Source organism: Tachyglossus aculeatus, chromosome 2 (genome assembly GCF_015852505.1).
Source record: "Tachyglossus aculeatus isolate mTacAcu1 chromosome 2, mTacAcu1.pri, whole genome shotgun sequence".
Lineage (NCBI taxonomy): Eukaryota > Metazoa > Chordata > Mammalia > Monotremata > Tachyglossidae > Tachyglossus > Tachyglossus aculeatus.
In genome coordinates, this window is record NC_052067.1 from 35,642,428 (window position 1) to 35,655,483 (window position 13,056).

Below are 13,056 nucleotides of genomic sequence, written 5' to 3' on the forward strand. Positions count from 1 at the left end.
TGAGAAAAAAAGTCTGTTCGGTCTCCTGACATGTTTATTAGTGCTGGGTGAATCCGTGCCGAGTCCTTTATGCAATAAATGTCATGGCAATTTTAATTATAGGCATTTTGAACACTAAATTTTTATACAGAGAAGCAGCGTGGCTCAGGGGAAAGAGCCAGGGCTTGGGGGTCAGAGGTCGTGGGTTCATATCCCGCCTCCGCCACTTGTCAGCTGTGTGACCTTGGGCAAGTCACTTAACTTCTCTGTGCCTCAGTTCCCTCATCTGTAAAATGGGGATTAAGACTGTGATCCCCAGGTGGGACAACCTGATTACCTTGTATCTACCCCAGCGCTTAGAACAGTGCTTGGCACATAGTAAACACTTAACAAATACCTAAATTATTATTATTATAGGCAACCCTCAACTTCTTATTGATAGCCCCCGGCCAAAGTATTTGTTCACCCTTCTACTGAGTTCTCTAGAGGTAGAACAAAACCCAGTTCAAAACCTACCCTCTACAATTCTGAAGAAGTGGAGTCTCTGGGAATGAGGTGGAGATCCAATCAATGTGCATAGGTACCAGTGGGCAGAGCACCAATAACCTCTGTAGGATTTCCTCATCTTCCTTCTAGAAGAAGCCAGGATGTGAAGTATAAAGGGATGGGATTTTACGAGAGCCAGGGAATTGGTAAGTGGGAAGTGTTCATCGTGGTGCAGTAGATAAAAGCAGCAGGAAGATGATGCAGAATTGTGCAGCTGCAGCACATGAAATCAAGGAAGTAATGTTTACCTTTATCTTGAATCACCCTATACTGAAGAATGAGTAAACTCTTCCTTGGGACTTATAAAAAAAAATGATGCTGAAGAGAAATTCCTTCTTAAACCATCTGGCTCTATAACAATGAAGATGACGTTTTTCTTTCTGTCATTTTTGGGAAAACATTGAAGTCAGCCCCTAGAAAGAATCTGTGTGCATCACATCTCTATGGACTTGACAACAGTACTGCATCAGTGTGATTTGCATCACAGCATTAAAAGTAAGCAGATAGACTGTACAAAAAGAGTATGTTGGTGATGAAAAACTTAGAAGGATGACTCATTCCTAGAGCCCCCAACATGAGGACTGTCAAATCTGCAACGAAAACTAGTAGTAGAAATGTCCTCGATGCTTACCAGTTGTTACAAAATCTAAGACTAAGAAATGTTCCAAATATAAGAAAAAGGAACATTTTTAATAGAAGTGAAATCTCAGATGAAAATGAGCTATAGACACAGACTTATGGTAGCAAAGGGAGTAAGTGAGGCTTTCGATTTAGTTGTCCCCAGAGAACAATTGAGAAGCAATGTGACTTACATCACAGCATTAAAAGTAAGCAGATAGACTGTACAAAAAGAGTATGTTGGTGATGAAAAACTTAGAAGGATGACTCATTCCTAGAGCCCCCAACATGAGGAGTGTCAAATCTGCAGCGAAAACTAGTAGTAGAAATGTCCTCGATGCTTACCACTTGTTACAAAACCTAAGACTAAGAAATGTTCCAAATATAAGAAAAAGGAACATTTTAGAATAGAAGTGAAATCTCAGATGAATATGAAATATAGACACAGACTTAAGGTAGCAAAGGGAGTAAGTGAGGCTTTCGATTTAGTTGTCCACAGAGAACAATTGAGAAGCAATGTGACTTACATCACAGCATTAAAAGTAAGCAGATAGACTGTACAAAAAGAGTATTTTGGTGATGAAAAACTTAGAAGGATGACTCATTCCTAGAGCCTCCAACATGAGGAGTGTCAAATCTGCAGCGAAAACTAGTAGTAGAAATGGCCTCGATGCTTACCACTTGTTACGAAACCTAAGACTAAGAAATGTTCCAAATATAAGAAAAAGGAACATTTTAGAATAGAAGTGAAATCTCAGATGAATATGAAATATAGACACAGAATTAAGGTAGCAAAGGAAGTGAGGCTTTCGATTTAGTTGTCCCCAGAGAACAATTGAGAAGCAGTGTGACTTACATCACAGCATTAAAAGTAAGCAGATAGACTGTACAAAAAGAGTATTTTGGTGATGAAAAACTTAGAAGGATGACTCATTCCTAGAGCCTCCAACATGAGGAGTGTCAAATCTGCAGCGAAAACTAGTAGTAGAAATGGCCTCGATGCTTACCACTTGTTACGAAACCTAAGACTAAGAAATGTTCCAAATATAAGAAAAAGGAACATTTTAGAATAGAAGTGAAATCTCAGATGAATATGAAATATAGACACAGACTTATGGTAGCAAAGGGAGTAAGTGAGGCTTTCGATTTAGTTGTCCCCAGAGAACAACTGAGAAGCAATGTGACTTACATCACAGCATTAAAAGTAAGCAGATAAACTGTACAAAAAGAGTATTTGGTGATGAAAAACTTAGAAGGATGACTCATTCCTAGAGCCCCCAACATGAGGAGTGTCAAATCTGCAGCAAAAACTAGTAGTAGAAATGTCCTCGATGCTTACCACTTGTTACAAAATCTAAGACTAGGAAATGTTCCAAAAATAAGAAAAAGGAACATTTTAGAATAGAAGTGAAAATCTCAGATGAATATGAAATATAGACACAGACTTATGGTAGCAAAGGGAGTAAATGAGGCTTTCGATTTAGTTGTCCCCAGAGAACAATTGAGAAGCAGTGTGACAGTGGAAACAGCACAGGCTTGGGAGTCAGAGGTTGTGGATTCTAGTCCTTGCTCCGCCACTTGTCTGCTGTGTGACCTTGGGCAAGTCACTTAGCTTCTCTGTGCCTCAGTTACCTCATCTGTAAACAGGGGATTAAGACTGAGCCCCATGTGGGACAACCTGCTTACCTTGTATCTACCCCAGCACTCAGAACAGTGCTTGGCACATAGTAAGCGTTTAACAAATACCATAATTATTATTAGTAGTAGTATTATTATAATGAACAATTATTAAGTTGTTCTTTAATTTGAAGGTAATGTTGCTGATGAGATTGCTTCCATTAGTGTGTCACTGAGAGGGCTCACTGAGAATCTCTTGCACACTTGCAACTTGAAAATACAGTAATATACTTTTTCTAGCCTTTGCCATTCCCAAAATTTCATGGTTAACAAGGGAGAGGTTTGTCCTCCCACCAGCAGGACATGTGCTTCAGTTGATTGGATAGTAGTAATAATAATAATTGTAGTATTTGTTAATACAATACAATACAATAATAATAATTGTAGTAATTGTAGTATTTGTAAGTATATATTTGTAAGGACTGTACTAAGCACTAAGGTAATGCTTAGCACAAGATGATTAGGGTAGACACAGTCCCTGTGCCACATACTTATGAGAAGCAGTGTGGCTCAGTGGAAAGAGCCCGGGTTTGGGAGTCAGAGGTCATGGATTCAAATCCCGGCTCCGCCAATTGTCAGCTGTGTAACTTTGTGCAGGTCACTTAACGTCTCTGTGCCTCAATTCCCTCATCTGTAAAAATGGGGATTAAGACTGTGAGCCCCCCCGTGGGACAACCTGATCACCTTGTAATCTTCTCAGTGCTTAGAACAGTGCTTTGCACATAGTAAGTGCTTAATAAATGCCATTATTATTATTATTATTATGGGGCTCAGAATCCCATAGAAGTAGAAAACAGATACTGAATCATTATTTTACAGATGAGGAAACTGAGGCACTGAGAAGTTAGGTGACTTTCTCGGCACTACACAGCACAGAACCCAGGTCCTCTGATTCCCAACAGTAGGCGATGTTAGTGTGTTTGTGTTGAATCACTCACACTCTCTCGTCTGATCTCTGGGCCCAGTAGCAGACATTGTGAGACTGCTAGTAGGCATCATGGGTGCCAGCTATGGGCAGAGGACAGGGTACCTTAGAACAGTGCTTTGCACATAGTAAGCGCTTAATAAATACCATTATTATTATTATTATCTTATAAAGAAGCAGCGTGGCTCAATGGAAAGAGCCTGGGCTTTGGAGTCAGAGGTCATGGGTTTGAATCCTAGCTCCGCCACATGATTGCTGTGTGACCTTCGGCAAGTCACTTAACTTCTCTGAGCCTGTTACCTCATCTGTAAAATGGAGATGAAGACTGTGAGCCCCACGGGGACAACCTGATCACCTTGTATCCCCTCAGCACTTAGAACAGTGCTTTGCACATATTAAGCACTTAACAAATGTTATTATTACAACAGACAGCACTGTGCCCTCTGACTAACTTAGTAAGGGTTGGGGGAATGGGTGCCTTTAATTTTCTTGGAAATTTCTGGGTGAAAACCAGAACAGAGAACATAGGTAATGCTTAGAACTAAAAGCCTCACACAAGAGATAAAATCGCAGAAAATGCATACGCCACGATACCCTAAACCTAGAATAGTAAGAGGTCCGACGCGGAAGCAATAGAGCACACTAGAAAATAGCCATTTCTGCAGAGATCAACTGAAGGAAGGGAGAATTCTTAGGTGTGACCACCTCTTACACAAACATCACTGCCTGGAGGTCAAATTGCAGGCAAAGCTTCTCCCAGCTCATCAAGTTCGCTTGATGCACAGAGAACTGGTCAACCACATTAAAAGCGCATTTTGTCAACCAAGTTGAAAAAGAATACCAAAACCTTATGACAATGATTGATGTATGTTTTATAATACCTAAAGCTTGGATTGCAGGAGTAGCCTAAGTATTATTTTTCACTGATATTCCATTTTTCCTAACTACCTCTAATGAGCTTTACGAAAGTGCCTAGAGCCCTTAGGAAGTTCAAAAAAATTACTGTTACGCTGTATTTAAACGTGTGTTTTGAGACTATATCTATGTGATAACAAACATCTATTTTGGTGGCATAAATCAGTGTTCACCATTATGGGCAGCAGTACTTAATGCAAACCTATTCTCTCCCCCTCCCCACCTTGTTTTCCCCAAACTTTATCTCTCCTGTGTATTTCTACTTTATTGTGAGTTTTCCAGACAAACGTTTTCTGATTGTGTCAATTATTGCATATACAACGAGCGAACTGCTCAGCAACTGGAAAAAAATAAACATCATCTAAGCAGATAGTTGCCTGCTCCTGATGCTATTTTGACCCCAGCCTCCTTTACAACCCAGTGAAGCAGTTATTTTCATTTTTGGTAGTGACCAAAAGAGTTTGCACTGAGAATACTAGTTAGTCAAATGAAGACAAAGAAACTGGCCTGGTAAGGGATAGCTGGGAGGCCAGAGGATTGTCAAATGAGGGGGCTGGTAACCCCTCGCCCCCTCATCCCTACTCTGGCCCGCTTGCTTTCTGTCCTTAGGGTACTTGAGATGGCAGCAGAGTGGGATGGCAGAGATGGGGATGGAAAAAAACCTCTAGCATTTTCGTTCGATAAGGGCAACAGTGATCGGGAGACAGAGCAGTTTCTGGTCACGATAGACTGCAGCGGTTAAGAAGGAATATGACTGAAAACTACAGAATCATAAACAGTACTGAAGGGTAAACACCGAATGTTGTTCATTAAATCTCACACCTCCAGACAAAGAGCACAGGCAACTAAAGCAGGCTAACAAATGGCTAACTGGAAGGGCAAAAGCGGTTTCCAGAGAGAAAAAGCTGTCAAAAAAAAATGCTTATCTGAGTGAGAATAAATGGAAAGTTCATAAGGAGCAGGAAGTCAGTTCCAAACAGAATATGACATGGGATGCAAAGGAGTCCAAGGGCACCTTGAAAGGAGTGTCATACGGTAGCAAAAATTATTTCAATAAATCAAAAACAAGGAAGAAGGGAGACACTTGACAACAGTGAGATCAAAGCTACACTCAGGGAGAGTGCACCTTTACACTCAGTTGAAGGGTGAAAAAATTGGTTGGGTTTTTACTGAGGAAGCTATTCAAGTGATTCCAACAACTTGAGTTATTTTTAGAGCAGAAAGGACAAAGGTTCTGAATCAAATTGTGATGACTCTACAGGGTGTTTTAGATCAAAACGATCAATTTCAGATCAAACAATCGCCCGGACCATAGTGGCATATCCACCCAAGAGTTCTAAAGGAGCTCAAAGGAGAAGTTACCAAACTCTGGGGAGATTGTATAACCTAGTTTTACAAAGAGTCACTCTCCCAGAAGGCCGGCCAACTGTCAACAAGTGAGCCTCATTTCTAAACCTTACAAATTAAAATTAATCATTAAGTTTAGGATCAGTGAATACTTGGAGTCTCCTGTCATAAATGAGGGTTGAACCTTGTTCCAATCACAAAGACTTCAGTTCAGCGCTTAGGAAGTTCGACTGATTGATGATCGTATAGCACCGGGAATCAAGTCTGGCAATATAAAATCAAAGTTAAAATAGAATTTGCCTGGAAAAATGAAATCTCATAAAATGCCAATTTCCGACATGGCCAAGATCGAGTGAGGCCAAGTCAGGTTTAAGACAGCAGCATTCTCCCTAGCTTTTTCACCTTCTTTCACACCATATAAATAAATATTATGAAGGAAGAAAAAAGTATTCCGTGTCCCAAATTCAATATACCTGAAACTGCCGCTTCTAAAACTCCTTCAGAAGAGATGTCAAGGGACTAAGCGTTCTGAATTTTACATGAAGGAAAACATTGCATGAGAAGTAAAATCATTATGGGGATATCCACAGTGGAGGAAATCAGAAAGATAACGTTATATGGAAGCTTTAATTCCACTGCCACAAAAAATAACAAGAAACAAAGCAAAAACTTAAGGATCCATGGACTCAGAATCCTTTGTCTTACAATCACAGCCGGTAGATATGTTCCCCTTTCCCAAGGAGTTTGCAATCTAGAAGAGGAGACATTTAAAATAGAATACAGATATATATATCTGTTCTTTTGGGACTTGTTCGGACTTGTTGTTTGGACTTGTATCGGACTTGTTCTCTTTAAGCACTTGATATTCACCCATCTGAGCCCCAAAACATATGTTTTGGGGCTCAGATGGGTGAATATCTAGTGCTTAAAGAGAACAAGTCCGGGTGCAAGGGTGATACAGAAGACAGAAGGGGAAATGAGAGCTTAGTCAGAGAAGGCCTCTTGGAGATGAGGGTGGGGAGAGTTGTGGTCCGTAGGATATGAAGGGGAGGGATTTCCAGGCCAGATGGAGACTGTGGTGAGTGGTTGGTGGAGAGATAGATGAAACTGAAGTAGAGTGAGCAGGTCAGCACTAGAGTGAACTGGGTTAATAGAAAGGAGGGGCAGAGTGGATTGCATTTATTTTAGGCCCTGGTACTAGACATATACTTATTTTCCTACCCCCCTAAAGTATAAGCGAATTATCATTACTGCAAGAAATAACACAGAAGCTGTGTGGCATGGTGGGCTGGAAGCCAAGAAACGTGGGTTTGACTTTCAGCTCTGTCCCAACTTGCTGGGCGACCTGAACAAATTACTCAATCTTTCTGTGCCTCTGTTTTCTCATCTGCAAAATGAGAAGAATAGTAACCTACCTACCTCATGGGGTTGTTGTGAGGAAAAACAGGCTCCCTGATGTGAAGCTTCCTTGGGAAATAAAAGTGTTCTCTGACCTTGAGAGATTATCTGGTCGGATTTTCCTAACTCGGAGATTTGATATACTTTTTCTATTTTTCAAAGATCTAAGGCTAGCCCTTGCGGTTACCTTTTGCTTATTGTCCGGCCTCTTGATGGTGTTGCTGTTTCTCCTGTTCCGATTTGGACCTTGCAGGCAGAGGGACCGCTATCAAAACATTTAAATGGAGGTTCAAGAAAGGAGCGAAAAGACTTGATGCGATGATGTGAATGTCTGTGTTACGACCCTCAAATGGCTTTCATCCTATGTCACTGTCCTGTTCAAATCCATCCTTGAACCTGCTGTAGTAGTGAATCAGAGCAATTACATCAGTCGCAACTAGGCACACTTACGATACACAGGCCATTTTAGAAACAAACTCATATTAGAGCACTTATGCTGGTAAATTAATTTTGGCTAGTCAGAGGCTGATTTCTTCCAGAATCTTCAGCAGTTTAGCAAATGGATGCTTGGGTCTCGGGGACGGGCCTCTGCTACCATACTTCACCTAGGTTAGGGAAGAGTAAGAAAGGAAGCTAACCTTTACATCCTTATTTTTTTCTGTAAAGAATATGAAGATGTGAGGATGGACAAAGAGAAAACTTTAGAGAGCCAGAGGATTGCTTCTGCAGTAGATTGAAAGAAATAAGATCAAGCCATCAATACAGGGAGCAAGAAATAGGTGGAAGATTTTCTTCTGACCAAGCTGGAGTTCTAACATACCGAGAAGAATCCCAACTTTGAGTTTCAGCAACCATATTTCGCTTCTGACCTAGACGTTTCTTATAACCCCAACAAACTTGAAGCATTAGCTGTGTTTGCTTCTAGAGTTTTTGTCTTAATTATGTACAATACTTAGAGATGGTCAGCCGCAAAAGTTTACATTTTTATCTCTTTTTCACTGAAGAGAAGAGTGAAGGAACTCTATTCCCCATAATTTATAGATGCGGGTTTTCTTGGTCCCATTTTCCATTCCTCTTCCTTCAATCTTCTGATCTAACTCTAGAAAAAAGAAAGCCCTCCGAAACCAATTTAGACTCCCAAAGCTAAAAATTGGACCTGTCATGAGTTGTTTCCTTCAAAGTTCATGGAGCTACTCTGTTGACAAATTCGGTAATTATATTTCAAGGCTCAAAGCCGAATGAAAAACTACCAGTGACAAATGATGTATAGTAATAGAGCTGAGAGCACACATACATACTAAAAAATTTATCCATGTATAAACAATCACACAGCTTCAAAAAAGAAGGGCCGATCTCTCTAAATGTGAATTCTCTCTCCTGATAAGTGACTCTTTTCAGATATGGCGAAAATGATAAATCCAGTTGTCAGAATGATCAATTCTTGGAAGATAGTTCAAATATTTAAGTAACCTTTACTAAGAGTCGTTCGGATCGGCTTTTGGACAACTACTTGACACGGGCCTGGATGAGACGAAATACTACAGTGGCAGTCACCAGGTCAGTACACAGAGATAGATAGATTTAATATGTGGATAGGCTATCTAAAATAAAAATATTAGTTATCATGTATAGCAAAAGAACAAGTGCATGAATCTATCTTGATGGAAAGCGACATTGTGTGATGAACTGTATACCGCCATGGTGCCTTTGGAAAGTTTGAGTTTTCTAGGAAGTCATTTCATTGGAGTAAGTTGACCTGAGAAATTTGAACTACATCATTGCTTTCGCTTTCTTCAAACACCAATTCTTTATTCTCATTTTCCCTCCAAGTAAGTCTAGAGGCAGCAAGGCTCAGTGAAAAGAGCCCGGGCTTGGGAGTCAGAGGTCGTGGGTTCTAATCCCGGCTCGGCCACTTGTCAGCTGTGTGACTTTGGGCAAGTCACCTCACTTCTCCGTGCCTCAGTTACCTCGCCTGTAAAATGGGGATTTAGACCGTGAGCCCCACGTGGGACCACCTGATTACCTTGTGTCCCACCCAATGCTTAGAACAGTGCTTTGCACATAGTAAGCACTTAACAAATACCATGATTATTATTATTATTATTATTCTTTTGCATCCTCCCCTATTCCCAGCTTTGTGTCTACCTTCATGTGGATAAGGTTTCGTGATTAATGTAAGCCTAATGGCCTCAATCTCTCTTCTTTCAAATTCTTTCTGCCAAATCCTCTCTGAGGTTATTGATCAGCATTAATGTGTTTACATTACATTTTGACTGTTGGCTATATTCTATCTTGATGTCACTGGTTGATTACCTCTCCGTTATTCGTTTCTGAGTGTAAAGTACCACATGTAGCTAGAGAGTTGTAGAAATAAAATAGTATCTTTCACTGTGTATCTTTTTGGTGGAATGGATATAAAGGCGCCAGGATTGGAACAAGTTTTGATAGGGGCTGCCATTCCAAGAAGGGATAAAGGATGCCTACCCCAAGAACATCCCGGGCTCCCTAAAATCCAGGATTCCCTATGCAGCCACACCATCTGATCTGACAAGTCTTGGCCCCAAACAGGTGTTCCTTCACTTAGAGAAAGCTCTTTCTCAAAACAAACACCAACTGGGTTTATTGGCCTTCACAGCCTTCACAGAAACAAGCTGGAAACGTTTTAAATAAGCTAGAGATAAAATAATTGTAGTGGCTAGAGGTAGGGACCGAAAATCGAAAACTTGTAACTGCAGACCTAGACCAAAAGTGAGCAATCATTTTAGCTTTAAGTAGAGAAGCAGCGTGGCTCTGTGGAAAGAGCCCGGGCTTGGGAGTCAGAGATCTTGGGTTCTAATCCCGGCCCCGCCACTTGTCAGCTGTGTGACTTTGGGCAAATCATTTAACTTCTCTGAGCCTCAGTTACCTCATCTATAAAATGGGGATGAAGACTGTGAGCCCCATGTGGAACACACTGATCACCTTGTATCCCCAGCACTTAGAACAGTGCTTCACACATGGTAAGTGCTTAACAAATGCCATTATTATTATTATTATGCCATGCCAGTGGATGCCACAGGTTGGTCAAGGAACACAGGAAAAGGATAAGGAATAAAAAGCAAGAATAAAGGGAAGGACTCAGTGAGTTAAAAACAAAAAGTGAGATATTCACCAAAAAGTCCTTCTAGAGCTACTGATTGTTTGAACGTACTTTATAGTTGCTATTTAACTCCTCAAGCAAGTGATTTAACCTCTGTCTCACCAGTGAGTTTCCTCACCTGTTAAGCAGTTCTAGCTCACAGGGAAAGAGTAAAGAATCACTATCATTTCATAGAAGGTTTGGATGCTTTGGAGGAAACGTTCTCAGCTAGGTAAACTGAGGCATAGAACTTTCTAAAACTTGCTCAAGGTCAGTGTCATTTTTGCTTCAGCCTGTAGATCATTATACACTCCTAGGAACCAAGGGGTGTGAATTTCACTTCCGAAAGTTTATGTAGAAGTTATGCTAATTATCCTCAAGGATTCAAGATTAAACAAAACACAACACATCCCAATTATGCATCTTAATATTTTGAAGTTTCTTCAGTGAGAGAACTGAGCAGATTCAATTAGCTCTGTAACCATTATCTGAAAGATTTTTTTTACATCCTTTCATCTCCATCTATACTATTGTTTCATTTAGCCATGCAATACAGAGACTTGAAGTCTTATCAGACTGTAACTTTGATGGAAAATTGTTTTCGGGGGGCTTAAACAATGTAGTCAAGAATACCGTGTTGAAATGAGTACATTTCAGAATAACGTTTGAGACTGTGAGCTTAATACCAATTGCAATAATAAATGCGATGCTGTAAAATGGCAATTCATTAAAAGTGTAAAGAGGGATTCTTGGATGAAGTTACTGTAAGACATCCTAATATTTCATATGAGGGCGGATACATTATAAGAAAAACTTTAATAAAGATTTTTACACTCCTTTAGTGATGAAGTTTTCCTTTTTCAAGTGCTTGCTGTAATGAAGGGAAGCAGGGAGGTGGGGGTGGGTAGAATTGTAAAGTGAATTGTTTTCGTCTCCTTTAATTCTCAATTTGGAGAATGTTGTCAAGTCCTGGTCCTTCTTCGGAATTCTTCACCCCCGTTCTTCCAAGCCACAAGCGGGGAAAAGTTGCCCTCTCTTCAGCCTGATTTTAGAGAGTTGTTTTCTATCAGTCAGAAACCAACTGGCAGTTAGTAAAGTGGTACTGTAGCTGTGAGCACCCCAGTAGGGTGGCATGGGGCTATCAGAATTGGCAACAGGCTCCAAATCAGTCCCTGCTGAGGAACAGATCTTGATATTCACTGATGGATCTTGTGGTGCTACACACTAGGCAGTACACTCTTCTCCAATATAAACATATTAGTGCCAACAGTGTGTTTATGGCCACCCGTTTCTCAACTATGAATGAAAAGAGAACCATCACCTCGCCTTGGAAGTACAGACAATGCTCAAGTCTAAAAATGATGTTGCCGATGGGGAGGTTTTATCTCTGTGTGGGCTGTGGCCAAGAAAGAAAGGGGAGAAAACAAGGAAAATCTCTGCCATACTACACACAGAAAAACAGTAGATAATTTTCTCTAGGGATCAGCAATGCACCAGTGTGTTCATAAATAGGTGCTGCCAAAAGGTCAATAGAGAGCTCAGTATTTAGCTCTTTTCTTGGGGTAATAATAATGATGGTATTTGTTAAGCACTTAAGGTATGCCAGGCACTGTACTAAGCACTGGGGTGGATACCAGCAAAATGAGTTGGACACAGTCCCTGTCTCCCATGGGGCTCATAGTCTCAATCCCCATTTTACAGATGAGTTAACTGAGGCACAGAGAAGTGAAGTCACTTGCCCAAGATCACACAGCAGACTAGTGGCAGATACTGGATAAGAACCCATGACCTTCTGACTCCAGGCCTGTGCTCTAATCCACTACATTCATTCATTCATTCATTCAGTTGTATTCATTGAGCTCTTACTGTTTGCAAAGCACTGTTCTAAGCACTTGGGAGAGTACAGTATAACAACAAACGGACACATTCCTACCCACAACAAGCTCACAGTCTAGAGGGGTAGACAGACATTAATATAAATAAATAAACAGATATAAATTACGGATATATACAGATACCTACATATATATTATATATTCATTCATTCATTCCATCATATTTATTGAGTGCTTACTGTGTGCAGAGCACTGTACTAAGCGCTTGGGATGTACAAGTTGGTAACATATAGAGACGGTCCCTACCCAACAGCAGGTTCCCAGTCTAGAAGGGGGAGAACAGACAACAAAACAAAACGTGGACAGGTGTCAAGTTGTCAGAACAAAAAGAATTGAAGTAAATCAATTAGGGATATCTCCCTAAGTGCTCTGGGGCTGAAGGTGGGGTGAGTGAAGGGTAAAAAAATCCAGGCACAAGGGTGACACAGAAAGGAGACAGAGCTGTAGAAATGAGGGCTTAGGCAGGGAAGGGCTGTTGGAGGAGATGGAATTTAAATAAGGCTTTGAAGGAGGGGAGGGCGAAGGTCTTTCATTCATTCATTCCTTCGTATTTATTGAGTGCTTACTGTGTGCAGAGCACCGTACTAAGCGCTTGGGAAGTAAAAGTCGGCAACAGAGACGATCCCTACCCAACGATG

The 13,056-nt window shown here is 40.7% G+C and overlaps 1 protein-coding gene across 1 annotated transcript in view; it reads left to right on the plus strand.

Annotated features, from left to right (window-relative positions):
- Window positions 1–9,290, plus strand: part of ACP3 (acid phosphatase 3) — a 55,007-nt gene extending 45,717 nt beyond the window's left edge. The window contains exon 12 of the mRNA XM_038762629.1: window positions 8,072–9,290. Within this exon, the coding sequence (XP_038618557.1) occupies window positions 8,072–8,142 (71 nt within the window). The 3' untranslated portion in view covers window positions 8,143–9,290. The remainder of the gene's footprint in view (window positions 1–8,071) is intronic.
- The last annotated feature ends 3,766 nt before the right edge of the window (window positions 9,291–13,056 follow it).